This window comes from Balaenoptera physalus (genome assembly GCF_965194825.1).
Source record: "Balaenoptera physalus genome assembly, chromosome: 12".
Lineage (NCBI taxonomy): Eukaryota > Metazoa > Chordata > Mammalia > Artiodactyla > Balaenopteridae > Balaenoptera > Balaenoptera physalus.
In genome coordinates, this window is record NC_138897.1 from 59,114,614 (window position 1) to 59,141,194 (window position 26,581).

A 26,581-nucleotide genomic window follows, 5' to 3' on the forward strand; every position below is an offset into this window, starting at 1 on the left:
GGGTTAGAGCTGAAGGACTTGTATCAGTTAGCTCTTGTTCCAGTAATGCTGTGTAATAAACAGCCCCCAAATCTCAATGGAATATATATCGCATTAGATGTTTATTCTCACAGGTCTGTGGGGCGGCCCAGTGGCTCTGCTGCAGGCTCTGAAGGTTGGGCTGGCTCTGCTTCTTGCTGCAGGTCTGTCTTGGCTGGGGCAGCTTTGCGCCATGTGTGTTCATTCTAGAGCCCCGGCCACAGGGGCAGCAGCTACCTAGAGAAAGCCCTCCTCAAGGTGATGGCAGATGTACAAGAGGGCAAGCACAGTTACCCTAGGATTTCTCAAGCCTTTGGTCACATCACATCCACCAATATTGGCCGAAGCAAGTCACCTGGCTGAGCCCAAGTCAAGGGGGCAGGAAGGTACCCTCCTCCCAGAGAGATAGGGGAATTACAAATGGGTGGATGCAGGGAGGTATGGAGAATTGGAGCCAGCAATTCAATCCACCAGAGTCTCCACAGTAAGGCAAGTTAGAAAATACAGTTGGCCCTTCAACAAAGGGTCAGGTTAGGGGCACCGACCCTTTACACATAACTTGTGGTCCTCCCTCCATATATGCCATTTGGTTCCTCCGTATCCATGGTCTGCATCTGCGGATTCAACCAACTGTGGATCGTGTAGTACTGTAGTATATATTTATTGAAAAAAAATCCAGGTATAAGTGGACCCATGCAGTTCAAACCTGCGTTGTTCAAGGGTCACCTGTATGTTGTACAGGAGGGGAATTGGCGTGGGTGGGTTTGGAAGGTGCAACTGCTATTTATACTGCTTCCCACCCATAGCCATACTCCTTTCCTTTTATCATAATAGAAGTTTTAGCTTGGCATGTGACTGTATTTCACAGCTAAAGCCTATATTTCCCAGCCTCCTTGCAATAAATGAGGCTATTTGACTAAGTTCTGGCTAAAGAGATGTGAGTGGAAATGATGTCTGCAATTTCTGCCTTAAAGGGATTCAATTCTCTCTCCACCTCTCCCTCAGGCCTGCTTCCTGGAATGTGGGTGTGGTGCTGAGCCCTCTTGGACCCTGCAAATGCGGGGGATGGCTTCAGGATGGCAGAACAGGAATATAGTAGGAGGGTGGCTCCCTGGGCTGCTTATGTTCATATAGTTAGATAGAGGAGAAGAAGCCTCCATCTTATTTAGGCTGGCATTATTTTGGGTCTTCATTTCAGCAGCCAAATCTGTAATTAATACAAACTGATAGGAACCTCTACTCTTATACCTAATTGAAGGGATAACACAGAGAGAGATACCAATTAATTGTTTTCAGCACTTACTGGACTAAGAGAGAAGAGATGTTCACAATTTAAATTTTTCTCCCTGTCACTCCTGTCTAATATTTTGAAAGGCATTATCAGTGAGCTAATTGTCAATGCAAATTCACCCTAATGATAACAGGACAAGCAATGCCAGTTCTGAACCAGTTCTGGACCAATGCTGGTTCTGTCCATGAGCAGAGGGCCTGGTGGGAAAGAGAGGTGCAGAGAGAGAGCTATTTGTCGCTTGTTTGAATATGCCTCACAAGCAGGAAGTAGAGAGGAGGATTCAAACCTGGGGCTATTTGGCTCCCAAGCCTGTCTCCTTTCATTTGACACTAATTATATCAGAGAACTCTGTGAGACGTCCAGTTACTCTAGAATCTACGGTGGTTTCTCCAAATTGGACTTCTTTGGACATCCATGGCATGGGCGCCAAGTGGACTTTTGCCTCTTTGCTCATTGATAACAAAGAGATTGGTCTAGTACTTTTATGTAAAGAGCACGAATCACGATTCCTCCATTATCTCCCTGCTTCTGTTAGAGAGACCTGGTGGCTTGACTGATTTCTTGTGGCAAAGAACAAACTACAACCCAGAAAGCCCAGACTCTCAGGAAGGTTACTGTTGGATCATAGGAGACAGTGTGGCGGGGTGGAAGCTAGGTGGCCATGGGTTCAAATCCCAGTTCTTGGAAAATTATTTAACCTGTCTGATCTTCAGTTTCCTTGTATGGTAGTTGGAGATAGTAGGTGTTATTATAGCTCCTCTAGAGCCAGCACTTTGTGCTGGTTTATGTCAGGCCTGGCCTAGCTCCTCTGCTCTCAGGCACAGGAACTGCTTTTAAGAATCGTATAATTCCCTGCAGCTTGCAGGCATTATTTAGTGGGTCACGGCAATGAGTGATGATTAAAGAATACAGCAAACTCTGGCACCAACGGTTGGAAGACTGGCCAAAGGACAATTCTCCATCTCTGGCCAAGAGGACTAACCCTTTCGTTAAAGCCCACTTAATGACCTGCCTGGTTGAGTTGTTGGCGGGAGTATCCTTGCTGGCAGCTGACTCCCAACCAAGTTGTACGGGTGATCCCTGTTTTACAAATCTGGGCCTAATAAGTCCTTGGGGGAAAGCTGGAGGCTGGGATACAACCCTGCCTATGGCAGGCAGGGCTGGACTGAGATAGTTCATTCATAGACTCATTCATTGAAAAGTTTGAAAACCAGGGGCTCTGCTTCTGGAGAATTAAAGTTGGTTTTCTTAAGCCTGCTTTTCTTTGGACTTCTGCCCACCTGGTGTAACCTGGGCATGCTATGTACTTATTTGAACAAGTATATCTAGGAGGAGAGGAAAACGCATGAACGGGTGGAGTGGAATCTCTTTAACATCTGCTCTGTGATTTATAAAATAAGTGTGATGCCATGCCACAAAGGGATGCTTTCCAGGAAAATGGAGCTATGGTACAGAGAAATACCTTCTAAAAACTGGCAAAAGTTCACCTATACTTCTAAAACTGTTGAGTATAACAGAAAAGAGATATTTCATTACACAGCCATTTAGAAAAGGTTTCTAAAGCTTTTCCCTGACTCAGGGCCATATTTTGATAAATAGAATGAATCTGCTTTGCCAGTTGATTCTCTTCACTCAATATTCCATTCATAATATGTATATTACATATATATCCAGTATAGTGGATGTATAGTAACCAGTTGTTATCAACATGAATTGCTTCATTTCTCCTGCTTGGCTTCTCCCATTCTTCAGTTCTCTTAAGATTTCATTGCTGACTGGCAATATTCACCTTTTTCTTCTTTCTTTCTTTTTTTTTATTTATAAATTTATTTATTATTTTATTTTATTTATTTATTTATTTTGGCTGCATTGGGTCTTCGTTGCTGCGTGCGGGCTTTTTCTCTGGTTGCGGTGAGCTGGGGCTACTCTTCACTGAGGTGCACGGGCTCCTCATCGTGGTGGCTTCTCTTGTTGCAGAGCACGGGCTCTAGGTGCTTGGGCTTCAGTAGTTGTGGCATGTGGGCTCAGTAGTTGTGGCTCGTGGGCTCTAGAGCACAGTCTCAGTAGTTGTGGAGCACGGGCTTAGTTGCTCCACAGCATGTGGGGTCTTCCTGGACCAGGGCTCAAACCCGTGTCCCCTACATTGGCAGGTGGATTCCCAACCGCTGCGCCACGAGGGAAGCCGACCTTTCTCTTCTTAATTCAGTAATATTTCGGCCTCTCAGCTAATCTGTAGATCATCTAACACAGTGTGTGGGTTTTCCTCCATGTTATCCGGAGCATTTGTGTGTAGCGTTTGACATGGAAGGAAGAATCAGCTCTTCCTTCAGGGTGCATTTGTTGTGAAAGGATTCAGGCTAGAAGTGATGCTTGAGCTGAATCTTAAAGGAGGTACTTTCCAGGTAACAAAGGTAGGGAAGGGAAGTTCAGGTAAAGTATGGGGGTAAGAAAGAGCATGGAGGAAATTGCAGGTGGCTTGCAAGGCTGTTCTGGCACATAGCAAGGGAGGGCAGGGTTGCAGCTGGAGGGGAGGTTGGAGGTGCAGCTGAGGACCTGGTCACGAGGGCCTTATCTCCCCGGCATGTTTGTGCAGGCAACTCAGAAGATTTTAAACTGGGGGTAAGGGTTAGAATGGACTTAGATTTAGGGACTTAAGAACGAGGAACCTGATGATTTGCAGGACAGTGATGTGGGCAATGGGCAAATCTTCAAATTAGCCTCAGTGTCCTCATTCCTAAAGTAGAAAGGTTTTGCACCAAGATTAGAAGAGGTAATGTATGTGAAAGTGCTAAATATATTTAAACTTTTATTATTATTGGACTTCTTTGAGCCATGAATGAGTTAACATAGTTTTTCAAGAGATCAGTTTTGTCATCTGAGGCAAAATACACATGCTTAATGTTGTTACCTGATTTATATAGGGATATATGATTGATTGTTTGATTGATTGGCTGCGTTGGGTCTTCGTTGCTGCGTGCGGGCTTTCTCTAGTTGCAGTGAGCGGGGGCTACTCTTCGTTGTGGTGCACGGGCTTCTCATTGCGGTGGCTTCTCTTGTTTTGGGGCACAGGCTCTAGGCGCGAGGGCTTCAGTAGTTGTGGCTCACGGGCTCTAGAACGCAGGCTCAGTAGTTGTGGCACACGGGCTTAGTTGCTCCGTGGCATGTGGGATCTTCCCAGACCAGGGCTCAAACCCGTGTCCCCTGCCTTGGCAGGCAGATTCTTTTTTTTTTTTTTTTTTGGCAGGCGGATTCTTAACCACTGCACCACCAGGGAAGTCCCAGGGATATATGATTTATGTAGCTTTCTATTTCCTTAAACATCTGGTTTTTAAAATGGGAGGCGGTCTTACTATTTGTTGTCTGCTTTAAACTCTAACTGCTAAAATTAGAAGGATATGGGATGACCTGGTGAACGCTGCTCACGGAAGAGGAGAAGAAAGGGTTTTTTTCTTTCTGGTTGTGCACTCATTCTTTCAAGAGTCATTTAAAAAGAAAAAGTTTCCATCTTCTCATAGCAACTCAAGTGCTTGAAGACCTCATGACATTTTACCAAAACTCTCCTCCCAGAAGGGCATCAGTGGTGAGGAGGTGAATAGAAACATGGTGTATAAGTAGCTAAATATACAGAGGAGTACATGAGGCATCTGGTAATGTGTGATTTTCATCTGATTTTACTGTGTTATTAAGACGAACCCTGCTTCCTAAAGAAAATTAGAACATTTTCAAAGCTCGAGTCTGAATCCTGCCTCATTCTTTGGTGATGATGTGATCCAGGAAATGACATCACATCCCTGAGTGCCCCCCTCTATAAAATGGGGAGAGTAGTAAGGCCTACTTTTTAGGGCTGTTGGGAGGATGACATGAGATCATCTGATTGAAGCCTGACAAATGATAAGCACTGGGTAAGTTGTTGTTAGGAACACCCTCAGCTGTGGGAGCCAGCACCATTCTCTTCTGAGCATGGCATCAGATGTTCAAGTTGCTTCTGAACATGAATCTTAATTGACACCTAAGAAACCAGAAGAGGGATGAAAAAGAGGATAGAGTTTAGTCTATAGAAGGTCTTGAGCCTGAAGAGGTACCAGAGTCCAGTGCCTGTCTTGTGTCACAGGGCCCAGACGACAGCGGGTCCTACCAGCCCGACCAGACCACATGGACAGGACAGCGGGGCATAAAGGAGCTGAGGAGGTGACCATTCCTGGGCTGCAGAGATGGCATGATCGGTGACCAGGGCAAGACAACACAGTCCACACAGCTGCAGGTGTGAAAATCAAACTCTGTCTTTATTCTTTTACCATTGTATGTGGGATAGGTAGCAGCACTGCTGGGGAGCTCCTTGGGAGGAGAGGAGAGGGAATCTGTTGGATGGAAATCTTACCTTTGAGCATCAGTTACATCTAAGCCTGTTTTCAGCACATTTCATGTTAGACTTTTCAATGGCAAGTCAAGGAGTAGAAGGAAGATGGGCTCAGACAAAAGGTTCTTTGCAAGAGTTCAACATAGTGGCCAAAATTTTATTCTTGCATTTCATCATGCATGTGCCTTGGAATTATGGTTTTTTTGGAATCTGACTTAAGAAAACATAAACTTTCCAGGTAGTGTATAGCTGTCCCCATCTTTCTAGCCTCTCTGCCTTTGGCCGATGTGATGCCATACTTTCCTGACATTTAATATCAGCTCTGGTATGGGTCTGATACCAAGTATATTCATACCTCAGCCATAAAACAGGACCTTCTAGATAGCCAGATTCAGGTGCTCTGCCCTTCCCAACAGATGCCTCTCCACCACCCCTGACTCCGCCAAAATGAAGTAAAAGCACATCCTGAGTTGACCACTTCCTCTGAGCCTGGCAGACACACAGCAAGAGTCTTGGCTGGTGATGGGCTTGATGCATGGCCCACTTGACTGAGCCACATATATGCTCAGGCTTGACCTACACTGGCAAAATCTGCAAGGACACTTCTAGACATTTCAAGTGATTGACTCCTCTGAGGAAATGATACATTAAAAAATACACATATACACACATATTTAATTATTTTTTTAAACCATAACTGAAAAAAATTCTTTGCCACTGTGTAGAATTAAATCTGACAAGAAACCCTATGAGTTTTTATTAGTACCATTATTGTTTTCTTTGGCTTCATGTACTATATTGGTAAAATAACAAAAAAAAAAAAGAAAATAAATTGTAAAAAGGCAAATATTTTGTACAAAAATACAAAGTTTTAAAAGCTCTTTAAGTATATTTCATATTGTTACTAAGAGTTGACCTATATATCTGTATGTCTGCATATTTTTCCTACATGTGGGATTTTAGAAATGTAAGGTACTGTTTACACAGTATACGTTTTCAGTTCTTCCTAAAGCTCAACAACCAATGATAATCTTTTTTCTGATTGGAGCATTCCATACTCTGGAAGACACGATTTGCATAACTGTATGGTTACTGGCTGAGAAAAATCTATGTGATTCAGTCCACTTGCATACTGAAAATCAATGTATCATACTGGGGGAACACTTTTGTTCCAAAGTCCTTAAGTAATGGCAGATGGTCAAGAACGTTGGCTGTCAATTTTTTCAGTAATTGGTTTTCAGTGCTTTTTTTCAATCTGGTGAGAAGGTGATGCAATGAGGAAGAAGTATCTTTTGCCTTTGAGAACTGTCCGAAAATTTGCTCTTATTATTATATCACAGTCCATTATAATGCAGGTGATAGTACTAAAAGAAAGGAAAAAGGATGGGTGTTAGTTTTTCTCAAAGAACAATGTTAATGTATAATTCAAAAAAGGAACATGTGTTTTTATAGGAAACATTCCAAATACATCGTTCAATAATTATTTTTTCAAATAAATGCCTAGAAATTCTTACTCAGATTAAATAAAAGGTAAAATTCACTTTGAAAGAGGCTATTCTGGGGAATCCTAGTCCCAACTCAAATCCCAAATGGCCAAAGAAGTCTAACAAATGACAAATCTGGGTCACTTGTCACCCTCTACTGTAATCTCTGGTTGAGATATTTGTGTTCTTTTCCTGAAACTGACCAGGCTGGGAGTTCCTTACGTGTCTGGAGACCTCTAGCACTTGGACCAGTGCTTGACACACTAGAGGTTTTCAATACATGACTGTTGAATGGATAAATGCATAATTTGTGCCCCAGTTACTGTCAAAAATAATTTGAGCAAAATATATTTTTGTCATCAACTTTCTTTCTAAAAATTAAGATAAAATTGACATATAACATATTAGTTTCAAGTGTGCATGATTCCAAATTTGTATATCTTGCAAAATGATCACCACAGTAAGTCTAGTTAACGTCCACTACCACATGTAGTTATTTTTTTGTTGTTGTTGTGATGAGAATTTTTAAGATTTACTTTTAGCAACTTTAAAATATATAACAGGATTATTAACTATAGTCACCATGCTGTACATGACATTACATTACCATGCCTTATTTATTTTATAACTAGATGTTTATACCTTTTGAGCCCCTTCACACATTTTGTACACCCCACCACTCTCTGCCTCTGGCAACCACCTGTTTTCTGTATCTATGAGTTCCATTTTTTTTTTTTTTAAGGTTCCATATAAGTGCGATCATATGGTGTCTGTCTCTGTCTGACTTATTTCACTTAGCATAATGCCCTCAAGGTTAATCCATGTTGTCACAAATGGCAATATTTCATTCTTTTTTATGGCTGAATAATAATATTCCATTGTATTTATATACTGCATTTTCTTTACCCATTCATCTATTGATGGACCCTTAGATTGCTTCCATATTGTAAATAATGCTATTGTAAATAATGCTCCAGTGAACATAAGGGTACATATATCTTTTCAAGTTAATGTTTTTGTTTCTTCAGATGAATACCTAGAAGTGGAATTGCTGGATCATATGGTAGTTCTATTATATTTTTAATTTCTTGAGGAACCTCCATACTGTTTTTCCATAGTGGCTGCACCAATTTACATTCCCACCAACAGTGCATAAGTGTTCCCTTTTCTCCACATCCTTGCCAACACTTATTATTTCTTGTCTTTTCTATAATGACCATTTTGACAGGTGTGAGGTAATTTCTCATTGTGGTTTTCATTTGCACTTCCTTGATGATTAGGGATGTTGAGCAGCTTTTCATGTACCTGTTGGCTGCCTGTATGTCTTCTTTGGAAAAATGTCTGTTCAGATCTTATGCCCATTTTTCAATGGGATTGTTTGGTGTTTTGCTATTGAGTTGTATGAGTTTTTCATATATTTGGGATATTAGCACCTTATCAGTTCTATGATTTGCAGATATTTTTTCCCATTCAGTAAGCCGACTTTTCATTTGTTGATGGTTTTCTTTGCTTTGCAGAAGCTTTATAGTTTGATGTTCACACTTGCTTATTTTTGCTTTTGTTGTCAGATCCAAAAAATCATTGCCAAGATCAATGTCAAAGAGATTATCACCTATGTTTTCTTCCAGGAATTTTATGGTTTCAGGTCTTACATTTGAGTCTTTCATCCATTTTGAGCTTATTTTTGTGTATGGTATAAGAGAGTGGTCCAGTTTCATTCTTTTGCATGTGGCTGTCCAGTTTTCTCAACAGCATTTATTGAAGAGATTGTCCTCTCCCCACTGTATATTCTTGGCTCCTTTATCATATGTTAGTTGACCAATAATCCATATGCATGGATTTATTTCTGGGTTATATATTCTGTTTCTCTGATCTATGTATCTGTTTTTATGCCACTACCACACTGTATTGATCCCTGTAGCTTTGTAATATAGTTTGAAATCAGGGACTGTGTCTAGCTTTGCTTTTCTTTCTCAAGATTACTTTGGCTGTTTGGGGTCTTTTGTGGTTCCATACAAATTTTAGGATTGTTTGTTCTATTTCTGTGAAAAATGCCATAGGAATTTTTCTAGGGATTGCATTGGATCTGTAGATTGCTTTGGATAGTATGGACATTTTAACAATATTCTTCCAATCCATGAGCACAGAATATCTTTCTATTTATTTGGGTCTTCTTCAGTTTCTTTCATCAATATCTTATAGTTTTCAGTGTATAGGTCTTTCACCTCCTTGGGTAAATTTATTCCTAGGTATTTTTTCCTTTCTGATGCAATTGCAAATGGTATTGTTTCCCTAATTTCTCTTTCTGATAGTTTGTTATAGTGTATGGAAACACAACATATTTTTGTATATTGATTTTTGTGTCCTGTGACTTTACAGAATTCATTTATTAGTTCTAACATTTTTTTTTGGTGGAGCCATTAGGGTTTTCTATATATAAAATATCATGTTACCTGCAAATAGCGACAGTTTTACTTCTTCCTTTCTGATTTGGATGCCTTTTCTTTTTTTTGCCTAATTGCTCTGGCTAGGATTTCCAATACTATGCTGAATAAAAGTGGTGAGAGTGGGCATCCTTGTCTTGTTCCTGATCTTAGAGCAAAAGTATTCAGCTTTTCACCATTGAGTATGATGTTAGTTGTGGGCTTGTCACAGTCCCTCTATAGAGAGTTTCCCTCTACAGGGAATCCATTTGAGAGTTGTTGTTTTTTTTTTTTATCATAAATGAACACTGAATTTTGTCAAATGCTTTTTCTGCATCTATTGAGATGATATATGATTTTTTTTCTTTCATTCTGTTAATGTAGTGTATCTCACTGATTGATTTGTGGATGTTAAACCATCCTTATATCCCTGGAATAAATCTCACTTGATCATGGCATATAATTCTTTTACTGTATTGTTGAATTCGGTTTGCTAATATTTTGTTGAGGATTTTTACATCTATAGTTCACCAAGGATATTGGCCTGTAATTTTCTTTTCGTGTAGTGTCCTTGTCTGGCTTTGGTATCAGGGTAATGCTGGCCTCATAAAATGAGTTTGGAAGTGTTTCCTCCTCTTCTGTTTTTCAGAAGAGTTTGAGAAGGACTGGTATTAATTTTTCTTTAAACATTTGGTAGAATTCACTAATGAAGCCATCTGGCCCTGGACTTTTGTTTATTGGGAGGTTTTTGATTACTTATTCAATCTCTTTACTAGTAATTGGTCTGTTCAGATTTTTTTATTTCTTCATGATTCAGTTCTTCATAGATGGTATGTTTCTAGGAATTTATTTCTCATAGGTTGTCCAATTTGTTGGTGTATAATTGTTCATAGTGATCTTTGTATTTCTGTGATACCGGTTACAGTGTCTCCTCTCTCATTTCTGATTGTATATATTTGAGCCCATATTTTTTTCTTGGTAAATCTAGCTAAAAGTTTGTCGATTTTGTTTATCTTTCAAATACCAGCTCTATCATTAATCTTTTCTATTATCTTTTTAGTCTATTTCATTTATTTCCACTCTGATCTTTATTTCCTTCCTTCAACTAACTTTGGACTTCATTTGTTCTTCTTTTTCTAGTTCCTGGAGGGGTAGGTTTAGGTTGTTTATCTGAGATCTTTTTTTCTTGATATAGGATGTATTCCTATGAACCTCCCTCCTAGAACTGCTTTGCTACATCCCATAAGTCTTGGTATGTTGCATTTTCATTTGTCTCACCATATTTTTTACTTCCTTTTTGATTTCTTCCTTGACCCACTGGTTGTTCAGTAGCATGTTGTTTAATCTCCTCATATTTGTGATTTTTCCAGTTTTCTTCTTGTGATTGAAGCCATATCAAGCATCTTTTCCAGCCACAATGGTATGAGACTAGAAATCAATCTTCTTAAATTTATTGTGACTTTTTTTGTGGCCTAACATGATATATTCTGGAGAATGTTCCATGTGCACTTGAGAAGAATGTGTATTCTGTTGCTTTTGGATGGGATTTTTTTCTATCAGTTAGGTCCACCTGATCTAATGTGCCATTTAAGGCCAATGTTTCCTTATTGATTTTTTGGCCTGGATGATCTATTCATTGATGAAAGTGGGGTACTATTACTGTACTGCTATCTATTTCTCCCTTTAGGTCTGTCGATATTTTTTTTTTTTACTTAGGCGCTCCTATGTTGGGTGCATAAATATTTACAAATGTTATATACTCTTGTTGGATTGATTCCTTTATCACTATGTAATGACCTTCTTTGTCTCTTATTCCAGTCTTTGTTTTAAAGTCTATTATGTCTGATATAAATATAGCTACCCCATCTTTCTTTGGGTTTCCATTTGCATGGAATATCTTTTTACATCTTCACTTTCAGTCTGTGTGTATCCTTCATCTGAAGTGAGTCTCTTGTAGGCAGCATATAAATGGGTCTTGTATTTTTATCCATTCAGCCATTCTATGTCTTTTGACTGGAGAATGTAGTCCATTTATGTTTAAAATAATTATTAAAAGATATGTATTACTTGCCATTTTGTTAATTGTTTTCTGGCTGTTTTGTAGTTCCTCTGTTTCTTCTTCTCTTGCTCTCTTCCTTTGTGACTTGATGATTTTCTATAGTGGTATGCTTAGATTCCTTTCTATTTATCTTTTATGTATCTACTATAGGTTTTTGCATTGTGGTTATCATGAGGCTTACATATAACAATTTATATTTATAATAGTCTATTTTAATTAACAACTTAAGTTTGAATGCATTCTAAAACTCTGTGTTTTTACTCCCTGCCCCCACACCATTTTATGTTTTTGATGTCACAATTTATGTCTTTTAATCTTGTGTATCTCTTAACAAATCATTGTAGTTATAGTTATTTTTATTACTTTTGTCTCTTAACCTTCATACTAGCTTTATAAGTGTTAATCCACTACCTTTACAACATTAGAGTATTCTGAATTTTACTATATATATGTAAAGGTAAATATATTTTGACCTTTACCAGTGAGATTTATACTTTCATATGTTTTCCTGTTTTTAATTAGCACCCTTTCTTTTCAGTGTAAAGAAGCCTCTTTAACATTTCTTGTAAGGCTGGTCTAGTGGTGGTGAACTCCTTTAGGTTTCGCTTGTCTGGAAAACTCTCTCTTTTTCAATTCTGAAGGATAACTTTGCTGGGTAGAGTATTCTTAATTGGAAATTTTTTTCTTTAAACACTTTTAATAAAACCATTCCACTCCCTTTTGGCTTGCCAAGTTTCTGCTGAAAAATCAGCTGACAGTCCATAGGGGTTCCCTTGCATGTAACAAATTATTTTTCTCTTGCTGCTTTTAAGATTCTCTCCTTGTCTTTAACTTCTGACATTTTAATTATAATGTGTCTTGGTGTGGGTCTCTTTGGGTTCCTCCTATTTGGAACTCTGGGTTTCCTGGATTTGGATGTCTGTTTCCTTCCCAAGTTTAGGGAAGTTTTCAGCCATTATTTCTTCAAGAAGTTTCTGCCCCTTTACCCCTCTCTTCTCTTTCTGGGCCCCTATAATGTGAATTTGGACCACCACATGTTGTCTCATAAGTACCTTAAACTATCTTCATGTTTTTTTGTTCTTTTTTCTTTTTGCTTCTCCACTGGGTGTGTTCCACTGCCCTGCTTTTGAGCTCACTGATCCTTTCTTCTGCTTCATCTAGTCTGCTGCTGAACCCTACTAGTATATATTTTCCAGTTCAGTTATTGTATTCTTCAGCTCTGTAACTTCTATTTGGTACTTTCTTATATTTGCTATCTATCTCTTTATTGAAGTTCTAACTGTGTTCATCTATTCTTCTCCCGAGTTCAGTGTGAGCATCTTTATAACTATTATTTTGAACTTTTTTTTTTTTTAAATTTATTTATTTATTATTTATGGCTGTGTTGGGTCCTCGTTTCTCTGCGAGGGCTCTCTCTAGTTGTGGCAAGCGGGGGCCACTCTTCATCGCGGTGCGCGGGCCTCTCACTATCACGGCCTCTCTTGTTGCAGAGCACGGGCTCCAGACACGCAGGCTCAGTAATTGTGGCTCACAGGCTTAGTCGCTCCGCGGCATATGGGATCTTCCCAGACCAGGGCTCGAACCCGTGTCCCCTGCATTGGCAGGCAGACTCTCAACCACTGCGCCACCAGGGAAGCCCTATTTTGAACTTTTTAATAGGTATATCACTTATCTCCATTAAGGACTTTTTATAAGGTTTTATCTTGTTCTTTCATTCAGAACATATGTATCTTTCTTCATTTTGCTTGACTCTCTGTGTTGTCAAACTAGATAAAACAACCCTCTTTCCCAATCTTGAGGGAGTGGCATCTTGTAGGAATGAACCTTATCTTTCAACCCTGCCCTAGCTCTTGCTTGTCCTTCAAACCACTGTGATTGTTCAAGAAGCCTTTTTTATTTTTAGTGGCTCCTAGCATTTGAGTGTGCCAAGACCTGTCAGTCAGTGCCCCAAAGGGGAGGATCTCAGTCAGCAACTAGAGTCTTGCTGATTAGAAACTAGACCTTCAGGCAGCAGCTTTTAAAGTATGCAGATATTTATAGTCTTGTGGGACTGAAAGGTATGTCCCACTGGCCACCAGAACTGGGTGACCTAGAGGTGTCTCCTGCACAATTGTTGCAAAAATCAGGGTGCCAGACAAGTGTACAAGCTCCATCCTGGGAGCTACCTGCACCCTGTCATGAGGCAGAGGGAGGTCACAGAGCTGGCATCCACCAGCCTTTGTCCCTGGAGGGCACCTCAGTAGGTCCCTAGATGAGCCAAACCAGAAGCTTACCCCTCTTGCTGAAGCTCCAGGACAAGCAAATAGGCCTCTTTCACAGAAATACTGGGGGTATGATTCAGTTTGCTGTCTGCACAGTGCCCTGGGGATAGCAGCTGGCCAAGAATGATTTGTTTGTTATAGTCTCATGGGACCCAGGAATGCAAGCTCACTGGCCACAAGAGCCAGGAGATCAAGGGGTGTTCCCTGGGTGGCAGCTGCAAAAAACTGGGCATCAGACGTGTGTAAAAGCTCCCCTTGGGGTGATACTGGTGCTGTGGAGCACAGCAGAGGGAGGGCACAAAGATAGTGCCTGCCCTTCAAGGTCTCCCACCAACTTTCCAAATAAAGAGTTTATGAGATAGAATTACATCATATTCACAAGGTTGTATAGTTTAGAACTATCTAATATTTTAGAACATGTTCATCACCCCTAAAAGAAACCCATACCTATTACCATTCACCCCCATTTCCTCCTTCCCCCACCACAAACTTTCAAATCTAGTTCTGATGAAGAAAACTAAGATGCTATGTCCTGAAGAGGGTCATGTATTTAATGAAGCTTTACATAAGTACCTTTTGAAATGAAAAAAAGAATCTCCAAATGCCTCTTAGGCTTATGAGCTTATAAGGAGGCGGGGAAACTATATCCCTACATTATCTAGCACAGCATCTGGCCCATAGTAAATGCTCAATAAATACACATGGAATTGAATGCTTGGCCACCTGAATTATCCGTGCACGGAACTCTATGAAAAAGACTTAACACTGGTGCCATATGTTAAATAACAATTGACTGACAATATTATAAGGTAATGACCTAGGCCTTTTAGTCTAATATTTATTGAGTACTTCCTCTACATTAGGCACATTTATTAACTTATTTAAGTCCTCACAACAACCCCATTAAGAAGATACTATTATTTCCCTGAGGTTAATAGCTTGCCCAGCTAGTAAATGGCGGAACCAGGACTGGAACCCGATTACCGAGCCTACATTCAGATCCCTTATACTCATCACCTCTTGCCCTTTAATAAGATATAAACTCAGCGGCTCTCTCTTAAATCCCTTCCGCTGCTTACCTGTCTCCCTGTCTTTTTCGCAAATGAAGTTATTGATGTCCTCACATTGGAAGTCGTTCCACTGCCCAGCATAAATCAGCCCAGCACAGTCTTCTCCAGGCCCATGGCCATGACCCCAGTTATCTGGCTGTCCAGCTTTCCAATTTCTTTTAAGAAAACAGAAATCAAGTATTATTTGCAAAGTCACAGAGAAGTTTTCTCTACCCAAGAGCAGCAGAGAAATGTAAAAAACAAAACCAAGGCCTGTCATTTGTCCGGGAATGAAAATGCACTGTTTAAAAAGCTGTGCACACTCTGATTCAGAATAAGCAGCTGTTTTGCAGAGCAGTGTGTTATGCAGCATCTCCCTGCAGGCTTGTTATCATCGCCACAGTGCAGTCAGCTCACTGAGCTGCTTCATCACATTGCTGAGAGAGTAAATCTGTCTCCAACACAGTTAGATGAATGACAGCTTTCTAACGTGCACTGGAATGCTGACTGCTGGGCATGTGGGTGTATATCTGTGTGTGAATGTATATGCATTCTGAGGACCACACACGCACACACACACACACACATTCTTGTGAGAACCCAGAAGGATCCTCGTACGTTCTGATATCTTGTCTCTAACAAGTCAGAGTCAGGCAGAGAGAGCGAAAGACACTTGATATACACTTACAAGAACCTACAATTATAAACACTTGGTTATGGTTTTCTGGCTAAGTTGTAGATAGTTAATTGCTATAGAAAGAAATAGTAATTTATTCTTACTGAAAATGACTTATACATCTCACTGCCTTTTTTGGGAGAGAGATTCTTTAAAACAAGTTTTCTTTAGGATGAGCTCATTTGGGGCTTAACTTGCATGCTGCTGCTCAAAGCACCCCTTTGCCAACGTTTGCTGTTCCTGACTCTATTTCCAAGCAATAAATTAGATGTGCTTCCAAGACTCAAAACTTGAAAGACTATGTTTTCTCTGAGAACCAGGTCTTTGCACAGAAGCTTGTGGTTACCTCCTAAGAGGACAAGCTTGCCTCGTGCGGAGGGTCCGAAAAAACATCTGCAGCAGGAAGTGCTTCCCATAAACGATGACTCATTACCCAACCAGCATCATCTAATAATAACTCACTCTGGTCCATGCTTCATGTTCGTATCAGAGTGGCTGCGGCTTTGGCCGCTAGAGAGAAATCTTCCACTGTACAGACCCTGATAGCAGGAGAAAGTTCTACAGCAAAGAAACACTTCTCACTACTAAGATTTTCCTTTTCTGAGGCCAGGCTCTTACCAGGGTCACCTGGGGACAGAGCCCATGTTGCCCTACTTCTTTTGACGACAAGACCAGCAAAAATCAGGGCGATGGGAAAGGAGAGTTGAAATTTACAGTTAAAGGGTGTAACAAGGTAGCGTGGACTCCCCCAAACCAACTGTATATTTTGGGATATTTTAAAAAATGAAGTGACCTCACTTAAATAAATCTAGTGATGAAGAGATAATTTAGATGAAACCATCAACTGATGAGAGTAAATGTGGGACGATACTCAGGTGGAAGTCAGAAATAGTCATTTGTTAACTCATTCATTTGACAGATATTCACAGAGCACCAACTATGTGCCAGGGATGAGTAATGCTAGCTGATGGCAACACGGCACCATGGAGAACAGAGTCCCAGCACTCTCCGAACTTACATCACAGGCAAGAAACAAATGAGGTAAAACTCTCAGACTGTCACAGTGATGCCAGAAAGAGATGAAGCTGGAAGGAAACTTTCAGGCAAGCTTTTTTGTGTGTGTTTCTCTCCACCTTGCAGGACCCTCCCGGAAATGTCAACAATGCCTGGGCAGTTTGATGTTGTTGGTGTACACTTTGTTCATTTCTGCAGTTATACGAGGGGGTTCCATTCCAATTTTGTTTATCAAATTTGAGATTGTGATTCTCGATGCATAATGACGGGACATTTAATATTCTTTATCTCCCAGTTAGTTGGGAAATTGCATAAATAGGAATTCTGATAGAAGATCTGTTTAATATTTTCCCCTTGCATTTCCTTGCCCTTTTGAGTAGATAAAAGGGCACTACCATGCTACGGTTCTATATTCTAAAAATGTAGTATGTAATATTACATGTAGCCATCTGTGTGGATAGAAGGGCAACCCATCTTTTGTCTTTGCAGTGCAGAGATGAAAGCTGTTACTCGTAACTTGATAGCATGCTCCCGTTAAATGATGTCCTGTGCAGCAGACCAAGAAATGGACAAGAGGAAGAGAGGAGCTTCAAGTGTGTTTTGGGAGACTCTCAGGAAGCACAGCACATCTCTGGTGATCTAAGGTGGGCAACTGCAAGCAGGGTGGGCAGGAAAGGCCTTCAAAGATTCCCTTACAGTTCTGCTCTGAGCAAGTGGGCAGAGTCTCCATCCCATGTGTGTTTGACTGCCCCGTGCCTACCAGGCAGTCTCCATTGACAGTGATGACCTTTGCCAAATGACACACTGGCATTTATTCCATCAAGAGTAGAAAGACCAGCTTTGACATGCTCCTGATTTCACTGGTCTTCTCCCTGGTTTGTCTGTTTTCTATTTCATTGCTTTCCAGTCATTATTATTTCCTTCCTTTTGCTTGCTTTGGGATTAATTTGCATTTCTTCTTCTACCCTCATAAAGTAGAAGCTTAGGTCATTAATTTCCAACTTTAAAATATTTTTCTAATATAAGCATTTTAAATGTATAAATGCCCCTCTATATACTGTTTTAGCTGCATCTCACAGATTTTGATAAGTTATGTTTTCATTGTCTTTGAAACATTTGCAAATTTCCTTTGTGATTTCTCCTTTGCCCCATGGGTTGTTTAGAAGTGTGTCTTTAATTTCCAAATATTTGGCGATTTTACAGATATCTTTTTGTTATTGATTTCTAATTCAATTTTATTTTGGTGAGAGAACATACACTACATAATTCCAGAGCTTTTAAATTTATGGAGACTTGTTTGATGACCCAGCCCATAGTTGATCTTGGTGAACATACCATACGCACTTGAAAAGAATGTGTATTTGTAGTTGTTGGGTGAAAAGTCCCATAAATATCAATGAAGTCAAGTTAGTTGATAGTGTCTGCTATATCCCTGTTGGTTTTTCTATCTCTTCAATACTTGTTCTATTAATTACTGAGAGGAGAGCATTGAAACCTCCTTTGAAGCCCCGTTCTTCACTGTATCCACATTTAGGGTCAGAGTGTCTGTCTTCTTGATTGTGACAGGGTCCTGGAAATCAGACTGTTTTTACATGAGTAGAAGAACAGTACCTCTCACTCGTATTGTGCCCCAAACTCCAGAAAAGATCCTCCAAACCAGCACAGAGGCTGGGTCATGGTGGACACTCCAGGATAATTCACTGAATGTTATCATGGGACTGTGGGCCAGTGGATCCCAATGTCCAGTCAGGGGACTGGTGCTGGGCAAGAATGAAGTTCTCACAGGTCTGTGGTGAAAAGAGAAAAATGAGGACAACTCTGTGTATGTGTGATGGCCAACTGTCTTTTCTTGGTTTTATTTTTGTTGTTTTCGTGCTGAGATTTGTTGATAGGTGATTTTTTTTTTTTTTTTTTTTTTTTTTTTGCCTGTGCTGTGTAGCATGTGGGATCCTAGTTCCCTGACCAGGGATCGAAGCCATGCCCCCCTGCATTGGAAGTGTGGAGTCTTAACCACTGGACGGCCAGGGAAGTCCCCGTTGATAGGTGATTTTTAAAACCCATGTCCTTAGTTGGGCAACTAAAATCTTGGCAACACGAGTCAGCCCTCCAGTCTTTCTCTTGGAATTGTATTGGCGTGTGGATCCAAAGCATTTGGAAACCTGTCCTGCGGACCATCCTGAGACATCACAGATTGCTTCTCATGCCATCCTTTCCCCTAATCGTCATAAGATTTAGTGAGTCAGGTCATATGTTTCATGGGAAATAAACCTTCGTTCAAGTCCACGTGTGCCCTAAGCTTCTGGCATCCAATCCACATCACCGTTGCTTTTTGTCTGTTTATTCCAGCACCGTCTTTCTCAACCAGCTCTCAGTATAAAAATGGAGTGGGGGCAAGAGGCAGAGGAGAGAACCTTTTATCCCTTGTCTGTTTCCTCTTTAACAGTCCCCTCAGCAGCCTGAAATAATTTCACAAGGGGTGTGTGTTTGCGTGTTGGAGAGAAAGGATAAGAGTAAAGTAGGGAGACTGACTTCTTCTGTAGCCTGGACAAAGTACGGGGAGGTGGCAGGTCCAGAAACCACTGTGGGTGGCAGGGGAAAGGGAAGTGGATGGACCAGGCTTGGAGGCCACAGAAGCAAAGAGGAGGGTACAGGTGAGTCTGAGTAGATGGAGAGGTACTTGGGGAGCTGTATCGTGTTGGGAGACCCCTGAGAGCCTAGAGCCCCATCCCCAGGCCACGGCAGGGAACATTCTTCTTGTCTTCACAAACCTGTCGTGAGTGTGTGTGGCATCTCCTTCAGGACATGGTATAATCCATAACTGCTAGGAAGTGTTATCCTGCAATTAGTGACTAGTATGAAAATGATGACAGTGATGACAATAGGAGTAATAATTCCTGAGCACTTCCCATGGGCTCAGTGTCCTCAATGCTGGATACATATTATCTCATTTAATTTTCACAATACTGACATCAGTCCTTCTGGAATCTTCATTTCTAGATGAGGGCATGGAGATTCCACACGGTTGAGTAACTTGCACAAGGTCACGAGCTGTTGAGTGCTGGGTCCGGACCTGGAACCCAGACCTTATTGACTCTAGGGCAGGTACTCTCTCCCCTCGCTACACTAGCTCTTTTTCTAGTTTGTACCGTGTTTATTATTATATGTCAAGTTAAATTAGCCTTCGGCTATTGAGGCCTCATAATATGTCTGCCTAATTTATTCTGGCTTTTAAAATGTGATCCCGGGGACAAAGTGAGAGAGTGGCATGGACATATATACACTACCAAGTGTAAAATAGCTACTGGGAAGCAGCCGCATAGCACAGGGAGATCAGCTCGGTGCTTTGTGACCACCTAGAGGGGTGGGATAGGGAGGGTGGGAGGGAGACGCAAGAGGGGGGCGGATATGGGGATGTATGTATATGTATAGCTGATTCACTTTGTTATAGAGCAGAAACTAACACACCATTGAAAGCAATTATACTCCAGTAAAGATGTTAAAAAAAAAAAAAATGTGATCCCGGGGTTTTTTACATGTCTATGTATTCCTTTGAGTGGAAAACTAGAAGCACAGTCTGGGCTGTGGCTGGGAACAGAGCTCCCAGGAAGGTGTCAGGGGATGTGAGCCTTCTCAGGTCCCAGGTACCAATTCTGGGGCTCTCCTCCCAAATCACATAATTCCTGCTGGAGCCTGGGAGAGACGAGGAAACTTCCACCTTGGGAGAGCTGGCATAGGCAGTACTGTTCTGTTCCCTCTCAATCCATTCCATGTGGGCCAATCCAGTTTTTGCTTAGAGGAGGGCTTCAGATTGAATTTCTTAGTGAGTCTAACCCAGACCTTTTTCGTATTTATGGTTGTGAGAAAAGTGGAGGAGACTGAGGGTTTGTTTTTTTTTTTTTCCAGCTCCCCACTGACTCCCTTAAAAAAAAATGATCCCGGCACTCTAGACTGTCAGTCACAAATTTCTCTTTCCCTTAGTAGTCTCTGCCTCCCGTCCCCCCCCTCCCACTGGTCCGATTTTAGGTGACAACTCTCACAACTGTTTTGACTCTCCTGAAGCATATCTCTGCTGTGCTGGATGCCCTCCTCGGGCTGGCGGCCAAATTCCCGAGTTCCAGGGAGTGGTGTGGCTTCATCTCCCCAAGGACAGGTGCGCAGGGAGCAGACAGGATGTGTCTGCTGAGCCAGGAGGCAGATATCCATTTGCCCTGGGGGCAGTCTGGGGCTCACCTTCGGAGCAGACCTAAAATCTTCAAATGTTCCACCTTGAGGTTCGGTCGCTCTTTTAAAAGAAATGGCCTTCGCCAGCCCCCACCCAGAACTCCCTTGTGGTAGGATGAACCTAGCTATGGACCCGAAATTTCTTGCATGCCCTCCAGCACAGCACTTGTGATGGGCCGCAGAAGCAAAAACATATTGTCGGGACTTCCCTGGTGGTCCAGTGGTAAACAATCTGCCTGCCAATGCAGGGGACGCGGGTTCGATCCCTGGTCAGGGAACTAAGATCCCACATGCCACGGGGCAACTAAGCCCGTGCGCCACAACTACCGAGCTCGCACACCTCAGCTAGAGAGCCTGCATGCCGCAACTATGGAGGCTGTGTGTTCTGGAGCCCACGCACCACAACTAGAGAGAGAAAAGAAACCCGCACGCCACAACTAGAGAAGCCTGCGCGACACAACAAAGAGCCTGCGTGCTGCAATGAAAGATCCCGAGAACCTGCATACCGCAACTACAACCTGCAGCCAAAATAAAAAATAAATAAAAAATAAACATATATTATCTTTCTCTAAGTACGGTTTCTAAACACTCCCCCCAAACCCCCCACAGTGGTAAGATCATAGACCCAGTGCCTGGCTATGTGACCCCACCTCGGGGGTCGGGTCCATTCTAGGCTGATCATTTCCCCCTCTCCTATGGGGGTGATGAGGGTCACATGGAATGAGGTCTAGGATTGTGCTGAAAACTGAATTCCCACGTTTACACATCCGTGTTCATAACAGCATTATTCACAATAGCCAAAAGTTGGAAGCAACCCACATGTCCATCCATGGATGAATGGATAAACAAACTGTGGTCCATCCATACAATGGAATATTATTGAGCCTTAAAAAGGAAAGAAATTCTGACACGTGCTACAGCATGGATGAACCGTGAAGACGTTATGCTCAGTCAAATAAGCCAGTTACACAAGGAGAAATACTGAATGATTCCACTTACAGGAGTGACTTAAAGGAGTCAAATTCACAGAGACAGAAAGTAGAAGGGTAGGTACTACAGGCTGGGGGGAATAGAGAGTTATTGTTGAACGTGGACAGGGTTTCAGTTTGGGAAGATGAAAAAATTCTGCAGATGGATGGTGGTGAAGTTTACACAGCAATGTATATGTAGTTGACACTGGAATCTACACTTAAAAATGGTTTAAATGGTAATTGTTATGTTATATATATTTTACCACAATTTTTAAGTAAAAGTTTTTTTAAAAAGATAAAATAAATGGCCTTATTCTGGTTTCCACCTATATCCTCTAATCATGCTTTTCACGTGGAGGATTTAAAAGTATAAAGAAGCCTGTCTGTCTACCCCTGTGCACAGACATGCACAGGAACTCTATCTGGCCCCTCCATCCCCTCTAACCCCTGTTCCCTGTCCTTGACCTCTACTGCTCCAGCCTGGATGCCCATGATGCTGTCTTGGACCTGAAACACCCTCGCTTTCTCCTCTCCTGGTGCCAAGGTTGCTGCGGCTCCTCCATGCTCGGGACGTGGTCCTGAAGCCGAGATGCCCACACGCCTGCTTGAACCTCTGCGGGGCCTGCCTTCTCTGTCTCCAGCAAAGGAAAGGTATTCACAGGTCGGTTTTTATGAATTCTGCTCCTTTTGGTACAGTGTGTGTTGCATATTTTCATAGTTTCACATCCATTAGAGGCAAAGCAGGAGTAGGATAAAGAGGTGGAATTTAAATGGGCACAATTTAGTCCTCTTCAGACCCTGGGGTAGGATTAGGGCAGGAGTGGACACCGGGGTCGGATGAGGCTCACAGAGATGTCTGTGCCCCTAGGAGCTCCGAGAAGGTTCTGTGAAGTGCTTCCCTTCTCTGTTGCTGCCTTTATAGAACTCAGGTCACATCGGACTTACAGAGACTCTTCAAGCCTGTAGGATACGGTCATCCCACAAACGCCTTCATTTGTGGTGTACTTGAACTTTCTGTGTGTAGGAGAGTCATCAACCTGTAGTTCATCCCCACACTCTGGCCAGAAGCACAGAGGGGGTCAGGGCGTCGATGGCGTCATCCCGAAGGGAGTGCCCGGCTCTCGTCAGAAACATGGCTGGTGAGCTCGGACCATGCTGGGGAGCCTGGGGCTTCTCTGGCCTTCACGGCAGCACTTAAAGAGCACGCTTGGCCACAGGTGCCATCCTGGGTGGTTTTATGTGTCTCTGGTGGTTTATTTTGTTTGATTTTTGTTTGTTTTTGTAGAAATGAAAAAAAATTCACTCCATGAAAAGAAAAAGGAAAACCCCTATTTTTACAGCATATTGATTCTCAACCATAATTTCCCTACATGGAAATAAACATGCAGCTGGTACCTGAAGCCTCAGTTTGAGGAACGTGTAGGACACAAGGTCGTTCAGGAAGAAACTGTAGGAAGTCAGTCTGGCAAGAGGTGAAAACATAGACCAGTGAGAGCCTGACCAGCAATCTGGAAGTTTCTGAGACTCACTTATACTCTAGAGAGGTCCCATCCAGCCACTTCCATTCGTTTTCCTGCTCTGAGTCTGTGAGGCCGATCCAGTAGTTCTCTCTCCCTACCATCTGCTTTTTGATCCATTGCTGAAAAAGAAATCAGAAACAGTACATTACTATTTCTTGAACAGATGTTTGGGGGACTTTCCCCTCAATGTTTGGAAAAGAAGGACACTTTATAAGAGGATGTTTATCAGACTTTAACAGAGAAGCATAATGAGATTTGAATAAGATAAAGGTGTCTCAAAAAAAAAAAAAGAGGATGTTTGTCAGAACTTGTGCACTGCTTTTGCTGTCCTCTTCTTATTGCATTTGTTTTGCACTGTTTTGGGGGCTTTGACGTTTTTTCCTCTTGTAAGTTTATAAGCAATATTTAAGTGATGCTCTTTCTCCCGTAAAGTATCCAGACCACTCGATGAATCCCACCAGGCTCCACCCCCTTCCACCACCCCTCCCTCCCACGTTCTAATAACAGTAACAGCCACGGCAATATTGAGCGCTTCCTCTGGGCCAGGTCCCACGTCCAGTGTGTCACATACAACGTGTCTTTGAGCCATTACAACCACCAACCTAAGACAGATGACAGGTGGCTGAGCTGGGATCAGGCCCAGGTCTGTATGTGCTGAAGCCCAGGTACCTGACTACTGTCTAATGGATGTTCATTCCCAGTCAATTACTGCAGAAGCATCTGTTTTCAGGGTCATGTCTGCCAGAGACACTTAAGGAAAAGGAAGGAGGCCACTGGGACAGTGTGGCATTAAAGAAAGAGCATTGGTATTGTTGCTAGTTGGACCTCAGTTTCAATCTCAGCTCTGCATTTACTTGTCTCATCATGTATTAATCATTTAAACTTTGCGGGGCCTCAGTTTTCTTATCTGTTAGATGGGGGTAACATTACACATAGGCTCTAGGGATGTGGTGAGGTTTATAAGAGAAAATGCCTCATACAGTGCCTGGCACACAGTAGGGGCCTAGTGAATGGTCACCATTGTTATCATGTGTGGGCTCTGCCCCAGGGCCTCCTTTACTCTTCCTGACTGTGCCGAGGCCACATGTCTGGTCCCTTGCATCCCTCCCCACCCCTACGGTGCTTAGGCCTCTCTGCCTCTCTCTCCACAGGGGCCTGGTGCCGGCCTGCCAGGCTTACGGCTCTTTCAATGGCCACCGGGAAAAGCCACACACCTCCAGGCTTGATAAAGCAAGACCTTCCAGGTGGAAGCATAAAGACCTAATTCCCATGCCATGAATGCTTCTTGTCACTGGATAAATAGCCCAAATCTCCATAATGCAGCCTTCTGTGTTTATGTGACTATGAATTCTTGATATCTTTGAATCCTCAGTAAGCACGTACTTTCCAGATGTCGCGATCCTTAAATTACAGTTTTCCCCAACTATAAATATGCTGCAAACATACCTGTTCCTCTCTTGTGTTTATGAAAATGAGATGTGAAGACCTGTCTTCACAGGAAAGTTTTGCATCCTCAAAAATTTCTTTTTCAACCGAAAAATAGTAGCATTTCTCTGTGAAGTTCTTCCAGTGAGGCGGGCAGCCTAGGAATGCAAAGTTTAAAAGTATTGATTAAAACACACACACACACACACACACACACAGAAAGCACTATGCCTTTCCTCAGCTGTGTTTAAGAGGCACAGCTATGGCCCTGCTTCCCCACGTCCGTGTGCCAAGCCAGTGACTGACGTTTGGGGACATGCTAGGAGCAAAGACTAGTCCAAGAAAGTGGCCTGCAGAATACACAGTAGTTAAAACTACATAATCTGGAAGATATCTACCCTGAGCCTTTGTTCCTCTGTGTCTGGATTAGTCTTTACAATGACAGAAATAACAGACACAGCAACAAAAAGCAGCACAGGCACAGATGTTCAACGTCAGTCTGGAATCACGTGGCACCTGTAAACAAGTGGCTGGGAGAGCCCAGAACTAGAACTAGGCTCACGGAACAAACGTGACTGAGCTGGACTGAAGGAAACCAAGTGGAATCGGGTGTGGGTCAAAGGAGAGAAACACAGGCTTGGTTGCAGACCCAACACTCAGGGTTTGACCAAAGGTTTCACTATCAAAGGACGAGAAGGTGCCATAACATCTTCTCAAAAAGAAATACAATCTGACTTCAGGAACAGAAAGTTCCATCTGCACGTTAACCACGGGTCATCCATCCCCAGGTGAAGGGCATAAAATGAGGACAGGGACGCCGGGGTGGCCAGCCTCAGACTTTCCTGAAGGAAATGTTTGGGACCAGTTTGTCCCCGAGGACCTGACTCAGCTAATTATAAACAAGTGCTGGAGGGCCTGGTGCTGTTTAGAGAGAAACACAAGTGCCTGAGCGCCACCGCCTGGCACGGGGCCACGGGAGCAGCGGGGGTGGAGGCCACCCTGTGCAATGCCTTCACTGCCAATAAAACAGGGTGTGGGGGGCGCACATGGGGGGGGCACCCATCCCCGGGTACAAGGGGCTCAGACTCACCGTTGGCCTCGGGTGCTGTGGTTGGCTCGCTCTGCAGGGCCAGGGGCACCGCCGCCCCTGATGGGCCCGGGGGACCGGGGGGGCCCTTGGGGCCCGGCATGCCCGGCACCCCAGGCAAGCCAGGCAGACCCCTCGGCCCGGGCACCCCAGGCTCCCCCACGGTGCCCTGAAGTCCCTGGAAGCCGGGGGGGCCCTGAGGGCCCGGGAGTCCGTCCTTGCCTGGTGGGCCGGGGGGGCCTGGGTCCCCACTGGGACCCTGAGGGCCAGGCTTCCCGGGGGACCCGCGGGAGCCTTTGGGGCCCTGCAGGCCTTTGGAGCCTTTGCTGCCACGCTCTCCAGGGGGGCCGACTGGCCCAATTGGGCCCCTCTCACCGGCCGGGCCGGGAGGGCCAGGCTCCCCCTTCTCTCCCTTCTGTCCCTTGTTGCCAGTGGGACCCGGGGGTCCCTGCTGTCCTCTGTCACCTTTCGGACCCCTGGGGCCAGGAGGACCTAAAACAAAAAAAAGACAAAAGGCACAAATGTGAAATCCACGACGCCTCTGGTCATCTGGGACCATTTTGTCACCAGCAGGAAGGCTGTGCAGGTTGAGATCAGGATGCCCTCCCTCTTACTTCCTCCTCTTTCCACTGACGTGATGAATATTTATGAGCTACCTGTTATATGACAAGCCCCATGTAAGGTGGGGGAGAAGGGGCTGAATTAGACCAAAGAGATGCCATCGA

The 26,581-nt window shown here is 42.9% G+C and overlaps 1 protein-coding gene and 1 long non-coding RNA gene across 9 annotated transcripts in view; one reads left to right on the top strand and one right to left on the bottom strand.

Annotated features, from left to right (window-relative positions):
* LOC309640258 overlaps window positions 1-26,581 on the top strand; it is an 83,895-nt gene that overhangs the window by 28,851 nt on the left and 28,463 nt on the right. For 4 of the 7 annotated variants that reach the window (XR_014252128.1, XR_014252130.1, XR_014252131.1 and 1 more), the window contains 3 exons: window positions 5,421-5,570; window positions 17,122-17,276; window positions 22,304-22,485. This is a non-coding gene — a long non-coding RNA (uncharacterized lncRNA). Of the gene's footprint in view, window positions 1-5,420; window positions 5,571-17,121; window positions 17,277-22,303; window positions 22,486-23,109; window positions 23,348-24,495; window positions 24,785-26,581 lie in introns of those variants that run through there. The other 3 variants (XR_014252133.1, XR_014252134.1, XR_014252129.1) reach the window with 3 other exon arrangements.
* The window catches only part of COLEC12 (collectin subfamily member 12), a 198,169-nt gene continuing 177,161 nt past the window's right edge, over window positions 5,574-26,581 (bottom strand). For both annotated transcript variants that reach the window (XM_082418683.1, XM_082418684.1), the window contains 5 exons: window positions 25,860-26,348; window positions 24,791-24,927; window positions 23,354-23,463; window positions 14,973-15,118; window positions 5,574-7,030 (listed from right to left, as the gene is read on the bottom strand). In XM_082418683.1, coding sequence (XP_082274809.1) covers window positions 7,011-7,030; window positions 14,973-15,118; window positions 23,354-23,463; window positions 24,791-24,927; window positions 25,860-26,348 — 902 coding nt within the window. In that variant the 3' untranslated portion in view covers window positions 5,574-7,010. The remainder of the gene's footprint in view (window positions 7,031-14,972; window positions 15,119-23,353; window positions 23,464-24,790; window positions 24,928-25,859; window positions 26,349-26,581) is intronic.